This window comes from Pagrus major, chromosome 18, assembly GCF_040436345.1.
Source record: "Pagrus major chromosome 18, Pma_NU_1.0".
Taxonomy (NCBI): Eukaryota; Metazoa; Chordata; class Actinopteri; order Spariformes; family Sparidae; genus Pagrus; species Pagrus major.
In genome coordinates this window covers 28,392,106-28,408,202 of record NC_133232.1, presented here as the reverse complement: position 1 = coordinate 28,408,202, position 16,097 = coordinate 28,392,106, and the positions used below count along the sequence as shown (strand labels likewise).

The 16,097-nt window shown below is 38.0% G+C and overlaps 1 protein-coding gene and 1 long non-coding RNA gene across 2 annotated transcripts; both read right to left on the bottom strand.

Moving 5' to 3' along the window:
- Positions 1-221: 221 nt before the first annotated feature.
- On the bottom strand, positions 222-8,828 carry LOC141013369 (phospholipase A and acyltransferase 4-like). Its single transcript, XM_073487072.1, has 6 exons — positions 8,455-8,828; positions 7,850-7,904; positions 6,487-6,563; positions 1,442-1,562; positions 955-1,223; positions 222-796 (listed from the first exon to the last, which is right to left on the bottom strand). The coding sequence occupies exons 3-6, from the start codon at positions 6,499-6,501 to the stop codon at positions 707-709; spliced, it is 495 nt and encodes a 164-aa protein (XP_073343173.1). The 5' UTR covers positions 6,502-6,563; positions 7,850-7,904; positions 8,455-8,828; the 3' UTR covers positions 222-706.
- Positions 8,829-9,068: 240 nt separating this feature from the next.
- LOC141012787 (uncharacterized) lies at positions 9,069-10,119 on the bottom strand. The gene is made up of 2 exons (XR_012180408.1): positions 9,580-10,119; positions 9,069-9,363 (listed from the first exon to the last, which is right to left on the bottom strand). It is a non-coding gene; the product is annotated as an uncharacterized lncRNA (long non-coding RNA).
- Between the last annotated feature and the right edge of the window lie 5,978 nt (positions 10,120-16,097).

Sequence of the window (16,097 nt, the reverse complement as noted above, 5' to 3'; positions counted from 1 at the left end):
AATGTTGCATAATTAAACATAATTGCTGTAATAGAAGAAATCATGCTACTTATCAGTAGCTGATTGATTAGGGAGCTGTGAAATGATAACTATTTGTCAGATTCCCTGCATACGACTTCATCCTTTTGATAACATTATTTGGGCTTCCCACACTGAGCATGACATCAGACGAAAATGGCCGCCATGTGAAATGTTGCAGAAAGAAAGACTACCATCCAGAATCATCCAAATTATTCTTTATTCAAAACAATGACAAACAATTTAATGTCAGAGGAAGACAGAACTTTATGAACTCCGGCTAAATTGTCAAACAATCAGCAGGGACATGTCATAAGTCAAGCACAGAAGTGATGAATTGGTTTAGTTATCATGACCCTGAGTTCATGGAGGTGCTCGTACAATAAAGAGGAAGTGTAGTGTAGTGTATGGGACATTACAAGGCTGTCTGTGATATATAATTAGCTCATTTTGATTGTCTAAGACATTTTTGTCTTATCATGTATTGGCAACAATAAACATTTTGGACTTCAGAGACATTCAGATTTGATTCAAGGAGCTTTTCACCCTTTTAGATCTCTTATCAATCCTTTTTTTAAAAACTAAAAATCTTTAAAACAATTATCTAAAAATATTTTTAAAAAATCATCTTGGCATCTCAATTAAACGTGGACAATTTTAAAAGGGGAGAGGTGGAGGAAAATGTCTGTCAGTCTGTCTTTTGACCGGAGAGGAGATGGAGGAGATCTACTGCATCTACGATAGCGCCCACTACAGGAATAAATGATGCCTGGACCACCTGTGGAGAGCAACAAACATCTTTAAGTTAGATGATGAGCAGAGTTTTCTTGACAATCTAAAGTCCTTTAAAATCATTCACAACTCTGGGAAATATAGAGTTTTAAAAACCAAATAATCAGACAAAGAGTCCTGTTTGTAAAAAATGGGTCCACTGACCTGCCAGGACTTAGCTTTCCCGTAGCGCAGCTTTGTTGCAAAGTGCTCACAGTTCTTGCTGATGACGGAGTACTTCATCCTCTTGCCCACCTGCCTGAGCGCCTCCTCCACAATGATGCAAGGTGAGCGGGACTCGTACATCTTGTCCAGGCTGTTGTTGATTGTCCATTTGCTGTCTCCCACCACCTCCTGCAGCTTCTGTTTCCTCACCATGGCCTTCTCAGTTGAGACAGACATCAAGCTTTTGGAAACTGCACCTGATTCTTTAGCTATGAACAAAAAGAGAGAAACAGAAAGAATTTGAGCAGGATTATGAACTAAATATTGCAACATGTTTGTTTTCATGGTTTATTAATCATGAATCAGTTCAAACAAACAATCTAATTTGATAATCTGGTCTGTAAATGTTACAGTGACAGTAGGCTGATATTATTCCAGACTAGGACAGGTCCGTATCAGAGAGCAGCAGTCCAGACAGGGGACTCACCACCTGGTGGCGATGTCACGTGAACAACCCAGCCATTACCAACATACACAGCCCAGTGCTCATAGACACCTCGGAAGATCTCAATCAAGTCCCCAGGCTTTGGTTTCTGATCAGACTTGGACTAGAACATACAGGAAACATGTTTGATTTTGTAACAGACTGTTTGGAAACAACTGAAGAACATTTGAGCACAGATAATATAAGACTTTAAAGTTAAATCATATAGCTGATAAATAAAGCAGATAACATTGAGCTGAATTGCCTCCATTGACTGAACAAGTGCAGCATCTACACATGCAGTAGATGGCAGAGTGCAAATGTAAAGTTGGTTTGGAGATTGACAATGAACCACAGATAAAGACAAAGAAGAAGACGACAGAAAAAGAGTAAGAAAACTGAAAAGAAGATGATGAAGGAGAAGTAGATGAAGATGACACAGACAGAGAAGACAAAGAAGTGGAAGAAGACGATTTATTATTCTGACTCAGTGATCATTTCTTAACCTGTGACTGGCCCATGTCAGCGTTTGATTCGTCTGTAAACCTTCAACTGGTTTCACTTTCCAGATGACTCTCAGCGCCTGAAGGAACAAATCATTTCATTAGAACACAACACGAGATAAAGAGAAAAGTAAATGTAATGTTGATGCATCATTGATGTGGGAATTGTGTTAGAAAAGAGTAGTAGCAGCCTTTATTTAAAGCTTTTATTAGTTAGGGCAGTGGTTTTCAAACGTTTTGTGTCCTCTATAGCCTCTATAGCATCATGTTATCTAATCACTCTGTACACTTATTTTTAGCTCCCTGGAGGGTTTTTAAAGGACTTCTTTAGGGTACAGATGTTGCCTCTGTATGAGGAAGTAATTGTGTACAACAAAGGATATAGTAAATTAAAAACTCATTCATCGCTTGTTGTTTCCTTGTATATTACAATAATAATCTATGGTTGTAACAAATTCCCAAGGCACACCAGTGTGCCTTGCCACACCATTCGGGAACCACTGAGTTGGAGCATATCTCATATATCTCACATTAAAAAAAACACAAAAGGACAAACACTGACTGGTTTACTCAGGAAACAATTTACAAGGTTCATTAATTTATCATTTTACAACTTTTAGTTGTTTAGTTCCTTTGTGCTACTCACAAAATTATAACATCATTTTATATGAATGGGTGAATGAAAATAAATGTAATAACAATAATCAGACATATTTTCTATCATCCATTATAACCAGATGTTGTGTGACATCATAACAGCTCCTCTAGTGAGTTCAGTCCCCATCAATACACTCAGTAGCCACTTTATTAAATACACTTAATTCAAACTAATGTAGTTTAATGCAACAGTCCTGCATTAAATCCTGCCTTCATGAGTATTACAATGTTCAGTGTTTTATCTAAACTCTTTTAACAGGTGTTACTTTTCTTAGTTTGAGTTTAGTTTAAGAAGTTACCAGAGTTCGTTTGCTAGTTATTAGTTTAGTTTTTCAGAATGGTTTAGTTTTTATACATTTAGTTTACAGTAGTTTGAGTGTGTCTTTGTAAGGGCTACATATAAAGTGTCAGTGTCAAAGACAACTTTGATTTCTTTGTGTCAACATGAAATTAAAACTGAAAAAGTTTTAGCTTCATCATCTGTTGTTTCAGTTTAGTTTTAGTTTTTCTTAAATGGTATTTTATTTGGTTCCTGTTTTAAACACGTTTCCACTACTTTGATTTAGTTTCTGTTTCATATCCGGTAAGTAACCTTGTGACCAAATGAAAGAAACACTGGAAGGTACAAAAACTACACCTTTAAAATGATGTTTTCAATGTTTAGTTTTACATTTTTCTGACAATGTTTCGTTTTTATTTAACTTAAGTTTACGACAATTGTTACTGCTCATTTTGTCAGGTCAGCTCGTCTTAGTTTCGGTTTGATTTACGCTGACACGTCTTGAACAAAATAACGGAAACACCCTAAATCCACCACCAAAAAGTTCACTCTACAGCTCTCTAAACCAGCTTGAGGTGTTAGGACCAGGGGTGAGAAAAAATAATGGGAGGAAGTGAATAAAGTCGAAAAGTCCAGAATAAACTTGACATTTCAAGATTGAAGTCGACCCTGATAGACCCCGTTTTAAGATTTTAACAAATAAACAAAATAATACAAATGCCGCAGGTTCTTCTAACTAAAAATCATACCAGCCCTCTGTTACACTACAGTTTGTGTTGATGTTTGGACAATTTGTTTTCTTACCTTAAACAATTTCCGATATCTGAGACACCTCCAAGAAGCCCACCACCAAACTTCAGTTGTGTGGCAGTGAGCTGATTGTTTATTCTTATGGAGCAGGAAACCTTCAGAATAAAAGCATCACCCAAAGGCCACAATGTCCACTGCTACATCTAACACAGACTAATAACACAAATGTAGCTTAAACAAATAAATAAACACATTTTAGGTAGAATGTATTACATTATACAGAGAGGAGCTTCTGTTGCTTCTGCCCTCAATAATAACTTAAAAAACCTCCGTGCCCACCAACTCAAGCGCTTCCTTCACAGTGGTATCAGTTGGGTGGGGCTCGTACTTCTCATCCAGGTCTTTGTTGACTTTCCACTTGTCGGTTCCCACCACATCTCTTAGCTTCTCTTTCTTCACCATGGCCCTCTGAGCTGCGACCGACATCACACTGTTGGCCCCAGCACCAGCGACTTCAGCTATGAATTAAAAAGATGATAATATAATTTGCACAGGATTATACACTAATTATGGCGACATATTTGTGGTTTATTAATTATAAATTGGTTTATCCAAACAAGCAATCCAAGTTGTGTTGAGGGACTCACAGGGTGGTGCAAAGTGAACAACTAAGCCATCAACAATGTACACAGCCCAGTGCTCATAGTGGCCCCTGGAGATCTCAATCAAGTCCCCGGGCTCCGGTTTCTCATCAGACTTTGATTAGGACATACAGAAAAAATTAGGTTTGACTTTGCAAAAGATAGCGTTTGGCAATAACTGCAGTACATCTGAGCTAGGCAGACTCTCTGACATAAACTGGGTTATACAAAGTTAATGCAAGACTTTTAAACTGTTTTCAAACTAATTCCATTATATTCTTTATACAATAACACATTGGATACATGCTATAAAAGTTGCATAATTAAAATAATTGCTGTAATAGAAGAAATCTTGAAGTATGGCCCTATATCCCCCCAGATTTTCAATATCTATTGTCTTATCAGTAGCTGATTGATTAGGGAGCTGTGAAATGATAACTATTTGTCAGATTCCCTGCATACGACTTCATCCTTTTGATAACATTATTTGGGCTTCCCACACTGAGCATGACATCAGAGGAAAATGGCCGCCTCGTGAAATGTTGCAGAAAGAAAGACTACCATCCAGAATCATCCAAATTATTCTTTATTCAAAACAATGACAAACAATTTAATGTCAGAGGAAGACAGAACTTTATAAACTCCAGCTAAATTGTTAGCTTCATGGAGGTGCTCTTACAATAAAGAGGAAGTGTAGTGTATGGGACATTACAAGGCTTACATTTTGGATTTGGACATTCAGATTTGATTCAAGGAGCTTTTCACCCCTTTGAATCTCTTACCCATCAATTAAAACAAAAAAACAAAAATCTTTAAAAAAGGTTATCCAAAAATATTTTTTTAAAATCATCTTGGCATTTTAATTAAAAAGTGGAAATTTTCAGATACGGGGAGAGGTGGAGGAAAATGTCTGTCAGTCTGTCTTTCTATTTCTGGAGAGTGCTGCTGCAGTTGCTACTGCACCGATAACAACCACAGCGCCCAGTGCAACAATACCTGTTGTAGCTGCCGCTTCTGCCTCACGCACCTGTGGAGGGCAACAAACATCTTTAAGTTAGATGATGAGCAGAGTTTTCTTGACAATCTAAAGTCCTTTAAAATCATTCACAACTCTGGAAAATATAGAGTTTTAAAAACCAAAGAATCACACTTTCAAAATCACCACAGCTTCAAAGAGTCTTGTTTGTAAAAAATGGGTTTACTGACCTGCAAGGACTCAGCTTTTCCGTAGCGCAGCTTGTTTGCAAAGTGCTCACAGTTCTTGTTGATGACGGAGTACTCCATCCTCGTGCCCACCTGCATGTCTGCATTGTTCACAATGGTGGAAACTTTGTTGGGCTCGTACTCCTTGTCCAGGGTGTTGTTGATTCTCCATGTGTTGTTTCCCACCACCTCCTGCAGCTTCTCTTTCATCACCATGGCCTTCTCAGTTGGGACAGACATCAAGCTGTTGGAAACTATACCTGGGACTTCAGCTATGAATAAAAGAGAGAAACAGACAGAATTTGTGCAGGATTGTGATTTAAATATTGCAACATGTTTTTTTAATGGTTTATTAATCATGAATCAGTTCAAACAAACAATCTAATTTGATAATCTGGTCTGTAAATGTTACAGTGACAGCAGGCTGATATTATTTCAGACTAGGACAGGTGAGAGCAGCAGTCCAGACAGGGGACTCACCGCCTGGTGGCGATGTCACGTGAACAACGGAGTCATCACCAACATACACAGCCCAGTGCTTATAGACACTTCGGGAGATCTCAATCAAGTCCTCAGGCTTTGGTTTCTGATCAGACTTGGATTAAAACATACAGGAAACATGTTTGACTTTGCAACAGACTGTTTGGAAACAACTGAAGAACATTTGAGAACTCTGACATAATCTGTGTTACACAGATAAGCACAGATAATATAAGACTTTAAAGTTAAATCATATAGCTGATAAATAAAGCAGATAACATTGAGCTGAATTGCCTCCATCGACTGAACAAGTGCAGCATCTACACATGCAGTAGATGGCAGAGTGCAAATGTAAAGTTGGTTTGGAGATTGACAATGAACCACAGATAAAGAAGAAGAAGAAGACGAAGAACAAGAGTAAGAAAACTGAAAAGAAGATGAAGAAGGAGAAGAAGATGAGGAAGAAACAGACAAAGAAGACAAAGAAATGGAAGAAGACGATTTAGTGTTCTGATTCAATGATAATTTCCTAACCTGTGACTGGTTCATTTCAGCGTTTGTTCTGTCTGTAAACCTTTAACTGGTTTCACTTTCCAGATGACTCTCAGCACCTGCAGGAACAAATCATGTATGATGATAAATATATATATGATGTTGATGTGCCATTGACCTGGGTGTTGTGTAATTCATTTATTTACCATTCTACAACACAGGGTTGTTTAACTAAGTGGTAGTTTAAAAAAAAAGAAGTTGTCCTATGGCACAACTTGCCCCAAGGTGGGGGTGAAATGGGCATGGGGTCAGGGTAAATTGAGTCCTCAAGGGGTAAACAGCCACCGTTAAATATTGAAATAAAAATGACACAAAATGAAACAATTTTGAGATCACTGACCTTCATTAATGTCACCGATTTAACCAAGGCAGAAACTCATACTTTGAAGTCCACCCATATGTTTGTGTGTGCTAAACATGCTAAATTAACATGTTCAGTAAAGATTAAACTGTGATCATTGTGTGTTAGCTACAGATGGATTGTAAAGTATGTGTCATGATTGGGACTGTTGATGTGGTTTCTGTACTGTTGTGTTTACAGAGGTGCTCTGCAGAGGCTGGGTGTGGCTTCCCTGATAACTGGAGTGCTACGAGCTCCAGCCTCTCAAGCCACCAGCCTCCAGCCTACGCACCTGTGCAATCTTGTGTTACAAAATGACAATGAATGAACCTGATACTTCATTGCTAAAATAAAACTGAAATGACTTTAACTTTATTTCATTTTAATTAGTTTTGTTTCTCTTTAGTTTGAGTTTTCTTGAGGCTATCATTCAGGTTGGACAAGTTATTTTCAAGGGCTTCGATTTAGTTTCACTTTTAATTTACGATAATAACCCTGGGGCCAAATAATAGAAACACCCTCAGGTAGCCCATAACATGGCCTACCTTGTTTGAAAGCACCAAAAACTAACCTGAACACCTCTAAAATGGGTTAGGATTAGGCTGTGTGAGCGTTTTTATAATTAAGTTTGAGTTTTTCATAAAAGGTTTTGTTTTAATTTAGTTTAGATTTTTTTTCCACTGCTCATTTTGGTTTTAGTTTCTGTTTTAATTTAAGGTAATAATCTGGATGACAGCACAATTCAGCAGCACCAAAAGTAAACATTTAAAATGAAAGTTAAGTTCAATAAACACCTCTCTCAAATAGTTTCACATTAGTATTAATAGGTGAAGTGAATTTAATAAACTGGCAACATAGTTTATAAAGGCATAAAGCATTAGCTAACTGTCTGTACAGTACAAAATAAACAAGTTTTAACATTTTAGCAAACACACAAATACTGACGGGTCTTCTAACAAAAAAAATTACATTTTATGCAAATGTTTTGTCAGTCTGTCCTCTTACCTTTAACGATGAAGTCGAATGTCAGAGACACCTCCAAAGAGCCACATAACTTCATCTGCGAGCGATCAAGTTATTCAAGTTTACCTTCACAATGAAAGTGTAATCCAAACGTCACAATGTGCACACCTACATTTTATACAGACTAAATTCAGGTTGGTAGATCCTCCAGTAAACTTACGAAAAAACTGTCTACTCACTCCAGTAATGTTTCTATAAATTAATTTAGGCCATTTCAACATTTTTATGTTGATTTTAATCTGGAATATGCATTTTTCTAGAGGCTACACATCTTCATACATACCATGACCCCTCTCTGACTCTGGCAGCATGTTCAGGTAATGTGAGACAGCTTGTTTGGTAAAGTAGGACGCTGTAATTCAAATGGTTATTATGAGGACAAACTTCAGTTTTTGTTCTGCATCAATGTGTACTCACTCATCAATACCAGCCACCTAAATACACCTGATTGTTTTCATCAAGATCCATGATTGATTGTTTTCATCAAGATCCAATAGCTTAAATCAATATCTAAATAAGATAGACCTCCATTTGGACTTCTGTGGACTTCTTCAGCTAAAAATATAACTGGAAATTCATTCATTCACCTCCATTGTATTGGGCACTGATTTTGAAAGCCATACCGCTGCTGTTAATGCTTTTTAAAAATGTTCATTTCATGGCTTCTCAATTCATCAGCAACTGAAAGGCAATGGATAATGAAAATTCAGAGGCAACATCGGGTCATTTTTCAAGGCAAAACACAGCCTCTTTTTATTACCTGATAGCTAACGTTACCGTTACACAACAGTTAACATTAGCATTTAACTTCTTCCTCATTTAAAAAAAAACTAAAAGTCTTTTTAAAAAATCAACTAAAAATATAGGGAAAATTTCATCTTGGCATCCTAATTAAAAAGTGGAAAGTTTCAGATAGGAGGAGAGGTGGAAGAAAATGTCTGTCTATCGTCTTCTGAAGAATGTTGATGCAGCTCCTGGTCCTCCTGCTGCTGCTAATACAACCACGATAGGGCCCACGAAAACATATTTTGCTGCTTTTTCTTTTACCTGCGGAGGGCAACAGACGTCTTTAAGTTCGATGATGAGCAGAGTTTTCTTGACTCTAAGTCCTTTAAAATCATTCACAACTCTGGGAAATATAAAGTTTTAAAAACCAAAGAATCAGACAAAGAGTCTTGTTTGTAAAAACATGGGTCCACTGACCTGAAAGGACACAGCTTTTCGGTAGCGCAGCTCGTTCACAAAGTGCTCACAGTTCTTGCTGATGATGGAGTACGGCATCCTCTTGACCACCTGCCAGAGCGCCTCCTTCACAATGATGCGAGCTGAGCGGGGCTTGAAGTTCTTGTCCAGGTTGTTGTTGATATTCCAGTTGTCGTTTCCCACCACCTCCTGCAGCTTCTGTTTCCTCACCATGGCCTTCTCAGTTGGGACAGACATCAAGTTGTTGGAAACTGCACCTGGGTCAGACGTGCTGCTGGAAACTGCACGTGGGACTTTACCCATGAATAATAAGAGAGAAACAGACAGCATATGAGCAGGATTATGAACTAAATATTGCAACTTTTTTGTGTGTGTGGTTTATTAATCATGAATCAGTTCAAATAAACAATTTAATTTGATAATCTGGTCTGTAAATGTTACAGTGACAGCAGGCTGATATTATTCCAGACTAGAACAGGTGAGAGCAGCAGTCCAGACAGGAGACTCACCGCCGGTTGGCACTGTCACATGAACAACGCAGTCATCACCAACATACACAGCCCAGTGCTGATAGACACCTCGGGAGATCTCAATCAAGTCCCCAGGCTTTGGTTTCTGATCAGACTTGGACTAGAACATACAGGAAACATGTTTGACTTTGCAACAGACTGTTTAGAAACAACTGAAGAACATTTGAGAACTCTGACATAATCTGTGTTACACAGATAAGCACAGATAATATAAGACTTTAAAGTTAAATCATATAGCTGATAAATAAAGCAGATAACATTGAGCTGAATTGCCTCCATCGACTGAACAAGTGCAGCATCTACACATGCAGTAGATGGCAGAGTGCAAATGTAAAGTTGGTTTGGAGATTGACAATGAACCACGGATAAAGACGAAGAAGAAGACGAAGAAAAAGAGTAAGAAGACTGAAAAGAAGATGATGAAGGAGAAGAAGATGAAGAAGACACAGACAGAGAAGACAAAGAAATGGAAGAAGGCGATTTAGTGTTCTGATTCAGTGATAATTTCCTAACCTTTGACCACCAGTTGCCCATTTCAGCGTTTGTTTTGTCTGTAAACCTTCAACTGGTTTCACCTTCCAGATGACTCTCAGCACCTGCAGGAACAAATCATTTCATTAGCACACAACACGAGATAAAGAGAAAAGTAAATGTAATGTTGATGCATCATTGATGTGGGAATTGTGTTAGAAAGGAGTAGTAGTAGCCTTTATTTAAAGCTTTTATTAGTTAGGGCAGTGGTTTTCAAACTTCAGTGTCCTCTATAGCCTCTATAGCATCATGTTATCTAATCACTCTGTACATATATTTTTAGCTCCCTGGAGGGTTTTTAAAGGACTTCTTTAGGGTACAGATTTTGCCTCTGTATGAGGAAGTAATTGTGTACAACAAAGGATATAGTAAATTAAAAACTCATTCATCACTTGTTGTTTCCTTGTATATTACAATAATAATCTATGGTTGTAACAAATTCCCAAGGCACACCAGTGTGCCTCGCCACACCATTCGGGAACCACTGAGTTAGAGCATATCTCATATATCTCACATTAAAAAAAACACAAAAGGACAAACACTGACTGGTTTACTCAGGAAACAATTTACAAGGTTCATTAATTTATCATTTTACAACTTTCAGTTGTTTAGTTCCTTTGTGCTACTCACAAAATTATAACATCATTTTATATGAATGGGTGAATGAAAATAAATGTAATAACAATAATCAGACATATTTTCTATCATCCATTATAACCAGATGTTGTGTGACATCATAACAGCTCCTCTAGTGAGTTCAGTCCCCATCAATACACTCAGTAGCCACTTTATTAGGTACACTTAGTTCAAACTAATGTAGTTTAATGCAACAGTCCTGCATTAAATCCTGCCTTCATGAGTATTACAATGTTCAGTGTTTTATCTAAACTGTTTTAACAGGTGTTACTTTTCTTAGTTTGAGTTTAGTTTAAGAAGTTACCAGAGTTCGTTTGCTAGTTATTAGTTTAGTTTTTCGGAATGGTTTAGTTTTTATAAATTTAGTTTACAGTAGTCTGAGTGTGTCTTTGTAAGGGCTACATATAAAGTGTCAGTGTCAAAGACAACTTTGATTTCTTTGTGTCAACATGAAATTAAAACTGAAAAAGTTTAAGCTTCATCATCTGTTGTTTCAGTTTAGTTTTAGTTTTTCTTAAAGGCTATTTTATTTGGTTCCTGTTTTAAACACATTTTTCCACTACTTTGATTTAGTTTCCGTTTTAATTTCCAGTAAGTAACCTTGGGACAAAATGAAAGAAACACTGGAAGGTAAAAAAAAATCACCTTTAAAATGATGTTTTCACTGTTTAGTTTGACATTTTTCTGACAAGTTGTCGTTTTTATTTATCTTTAGTTTACGACATTTGTTACTGCTCATTTTGTCAGGTCAGCTCGTCTTAGTTTCAGTGAATAAAGACAAAATGTCAAGAATAAACTTGACATTTCAAGATTAAAGTCGACCCCGATAGACCCCGTTGTAAGATTTTAACAAATAAACAAAATAATACAAATGCAGCAGGTTCTTCTAACTAAAAATCATAACAGCCCTCTGTTACACTACACTTTCTGTTGATGTTTTGACAATTTATTTTCTTACCTTTAACAATAATGTCCGATATCTGTGACACCTCCAAGAAGCCCAACACCAAACTTCAATTATGTGGCAGTGAGCTGATTGTTTATTCTTCTAGAGCAGGAAACCTTCAGAATAAAAGCATCACCCAAAGGTCACAATGTCCACTGCTACATCTAACACAGACTAATAACACAAATGTAGCTTGAATAAATAAATGAATAAACACATTTTAGGTAGAACGTATTACATCATACAGAGAGGAGCTTCTGTTGCTTCTTCCCTCATTGTAGTAACTTAAAAAATCTTCCAGTACACTACCAAACATTTTAACAGAAAACTGCAGCCTCCAAAATGAAAGTTTAATTAACATCTCTCTAAAAAGAAGATTTTACAAAAACAATTCTGATCGTCATGAGGATTTATAGGAGGACTCTTATATCAGAACTAAGTGTTGTATCGTAGGCAACTGGAATCACACTTTCAAAAACCGCTGGCTACATCCTGGCTAACACTGCTAACCCTTCTCTGTTTTTCACCACAGCTACAAAAAGAGTCTTGTTTGTAAAAAAATGAGTCCACTGACCTGCCGGGACTCAGCTTTTCGGTAGTGCAGCTCGTTCACAAAGTGCTCACAGTTCTAGCAGGGCGTGCACTTCTAGTTCAGGCTGTTGGTGATTTTCCATTCGCTATTTCCCACCACATCCTGCAGCTTCTGTTTGCTCACCATGGCCTTCTCAGTTGGGTCAGACATCAAGCCGTCTGCTTGATTACTTTACCTTTCTTACTCACCTTTTTATGAATTATCCATTACTATTATTATGGACAGTTCAGCCAGCGGCCACATTTTTTGATTTACCACAGCCCTGTCTTCTTGTTGAAGCTTGTTCTCAGAGGATGATGCACTGATGGCCTACACTAAAGATATTCATATTTTGATTTTGATTGTTTTTCCAACGTGGAGGTGTTTGCAGTCAGCTGATGCCAGTTTCATTCAGGCTTTGGTGCATTAATTTAGAACTTTAAAATATGTCACACATCTCTTTTCCAGTACACAATGTTAGAAGAGTTTTGTCTCATATCTTAATTGTATTTTTATACACATTAAGTCAACAACTAAGCCATCACCAATGTACACAGCCCAGTGCTCATAGTGGCCCCTGAAGAACTCAATCAAGTCCCCGGGCTCCAGTTTCTCATCAGACTTTGATTAGGACATACAGAAAAAATTAGGTTTGACTTTGCAAAAGATAGCGTTTGGCAATAACTGCAGTACTTTGAGCTAGGCAGACTCTCTGACATAAACTGGGTTATACAAAGTTAATGCAAGACTTTTAAACTGTTTTCAAACTAATTACATTATATTCTATATACAATAACACATTGGATACATGCTATATATGTTGCATAATTAAACATAATTGCTGTAATAGAAGAAATCATGCTACTTATCAGTAGCTGATTAATTAGGTAGCTGTGAAATGATAACTATTTGTCAGATTCCCTGCATACGACTTCATCCTTTTGATAACATTATTTGGGCTTCCCACACTGAGCATGACGTCAGACGAAAATGGCCGCCTCGTGAAATGTTGCAGAAAGAAAGACTACCATCCAGAATCATCCAAATTATTCTTTATTCAAAACAATGACAAACAATTTAATGTCAGAGGAAGACAGAACTAAACTCCAGCTAAATTGTCAAACAATCAGCAGGGACATGTCATAAGACAAGCACAGAAGTGTTGAATTGTAATTTAATATCCCTTCTAATCCCACAATGGGGAAATTCTCTTTATCACTCACATTACACACAGTGTATAGAGGAGATGAGTGAAGGGGCCGCCACATGCACGGCGCCAAACGAGCAGTGATAGGGGTTGGTGCCTTGCTCAAGGGCACCTCGGCAATGCCCAGGATGTGAACTAGCATTCTCCATTACTAGTCCACATCACACTTTTTCTGGTCCAAGTGAGACTTGAACCGGCCACCTTTGAGTCCCCAAGCCAAGTCCCCATGGACTGAGCTATTGCCGCCCCAATTGGTTCAGTCATCATGACCCTGAGTTCATGGAGGTGCTCTTACAATAAAGAGGAAGTGTAGTGTAGTGTATGGGACATTACAAGGCTGTTTGTGATATATAATAAGCTCATTTTCATTGTCTAAGACATTCTTGTCTTATGATGTATTGGCAACAATAAACATTTTGGACTTCAGACACATTCAGATTTGATTCAAGGAGCTTTTCACCCTTTTGAATCTCTTATCCATCAATTACAGAAAAAAAACAACTAAAAATCCCTAAAAACAAATTATCTAAAAATATAAGATGTTTCATCTTGCCATTTTAATTAAAAAGTGGAAAGTTTCAGATGGGAGGAGAGGTGGAGGAAAATGTCTGTCAGTCTGTCTATCATTTTGCATATCTGATGAGTGCTGATACAGCCACTATAGGAAGCACTATAGGGAGTATTGTAGGCCAAAGAGAAAATGCTATGGCAATCGCTGCCTGGACCATCGTGGAGGGCAAAAACATCTTTAAGTTACATGATGAGCAGAATTTTCTTGACAATCTAAAGTCCTTTAAAATCATTCACAACTCTGGGATAGAGTTTTAAAAACCAAAGAATCACTGTGCTGTCCTCATTACACGTGCGCTGTGCATAACTTGACAGTCAGATAAACTCCTTCCTAACATCAAGACTCTGAAGACAGTTGTCCCTTTGTCCACAGGTTTATTGACGTTGCGAGCAAAGGTGAAACTAGGACAGATATACAGAAAATATAATCAACGCTGTGCTTGCTTTTAACATACAAAATCCACAATGTAAATGTACCAGCTCAATCTTCAATATGAATTAATCCACTTGTTTTCCTTTTTAATTGTTTTTAACTGTGACAGGGTTCATGTATTAATTACATTTTTAACTTGAAACGTCATATATGAAATAATATCTTGACATGTAATCAATTCCTGCTCATTTCTTAATTGTAATTATGCTCTCATGAACTTGCAATGGCTCAGTTACAGAGTGGTTAGCTTGGTAACTTTTTTAGCATCAAACTTCACAGAATGTCACAAAACAATAATCTGCAATTGTAGATAACGATAAAACAAACTAGTACATACCCATGATGCTACCAAAGGCATAAGATGTATGCATATGTCGCTGGATTGACTCAGATGGAACAAAACAGCAGCTCTCAACAGCTCTCTTGCTTACTTCCTGGTTACTAGCCACATGACACAACTCCCTGTAATTTAGTTCCTGAGTTTCTTAAAGTGACCACAACCAAAAACACACATGAGCAAAAAAGACTTCTAACATCTAACTAAAGACTCCCCGCCTGGCGTGATTACACGCCACCCAACAGTTCATGACACTTAATCTAACTAAGCATCTGCGAGGAGAAGAAGCACTATCTCCGTGATAGGCCTAAGGAAGAGAGTAGTCCCTCCTGGTTTAATGACCTTCACCTCAACTTGGCGCACTTTCCCATTTTTGCTAGGGAAGGTCTGTGTTACCAGTCCAAGAGGCCATTCATTTCTTGGTACTTGACTGTTTTTGAGCAGAACAACACTTCCTGACTTGATGTTCGGATGAATGGACTGCCATTTCTTGCGTGCTTGTAGTGTTGGGAGGAACTGCTTCTGCCATCTGTCCCAGAAAGTGTTGGACAGGTGCTGAACCTGCCGCCATTGGCGCTTATAGAGGTCTGAAGCCTCAAACTTGCCTGCAGGAGCAGGAACAATGTTCACTTTTTGTGTAAGAAGAGCAGCCGGTGTGAGTATAAACAAATCATCAGGATCAGTGGTCACAGGAACAAGAGGCCTGCCATTGATAATTGCTGCTACTTCTGCCATGAAGGTCACAAGCACTTCATGGGTAAGTTTGTCTTTCAGCTGGAGAAACATGGAGTCCAGAACTCTCCTTGTAAGACCAATCATCCTTTCCCATGTTCCACCGAAATGGGAAGCATGCGGAGGATTGAAGGTCCAAGAGCAACCTTGGTCTGACAGGTAAGTCTTCACAGTTGTACTGTCAATGTTTGAAGGTATCTTCAAGTCTTTGCAGGCACCAAAAAAGTTAGTGCCACGATCCGAACGAATATGTTTGAGTGGCCCACGCACAGCAATAAATCGCCTAAGTGCATTAATGAAGTTGGATGTGTCAAGGGATTCTATGACTTCAATATGAACGGCTCTTACGCTCATACATGTAAAGATCACCGCCCACCGTTTACTGAGTGCAAGGCCTCCTCTGGTTCGACGTGAGGAGACACTCCATAGGCCAAACACATCTAACCCAACATTTGTAAAGGGAGGTTCTGTTGAAAGACAATCAGCTGGAAGACTGGCCATTTTTTGGATGCTAAGTGGAGCTCTCAGCCGTCT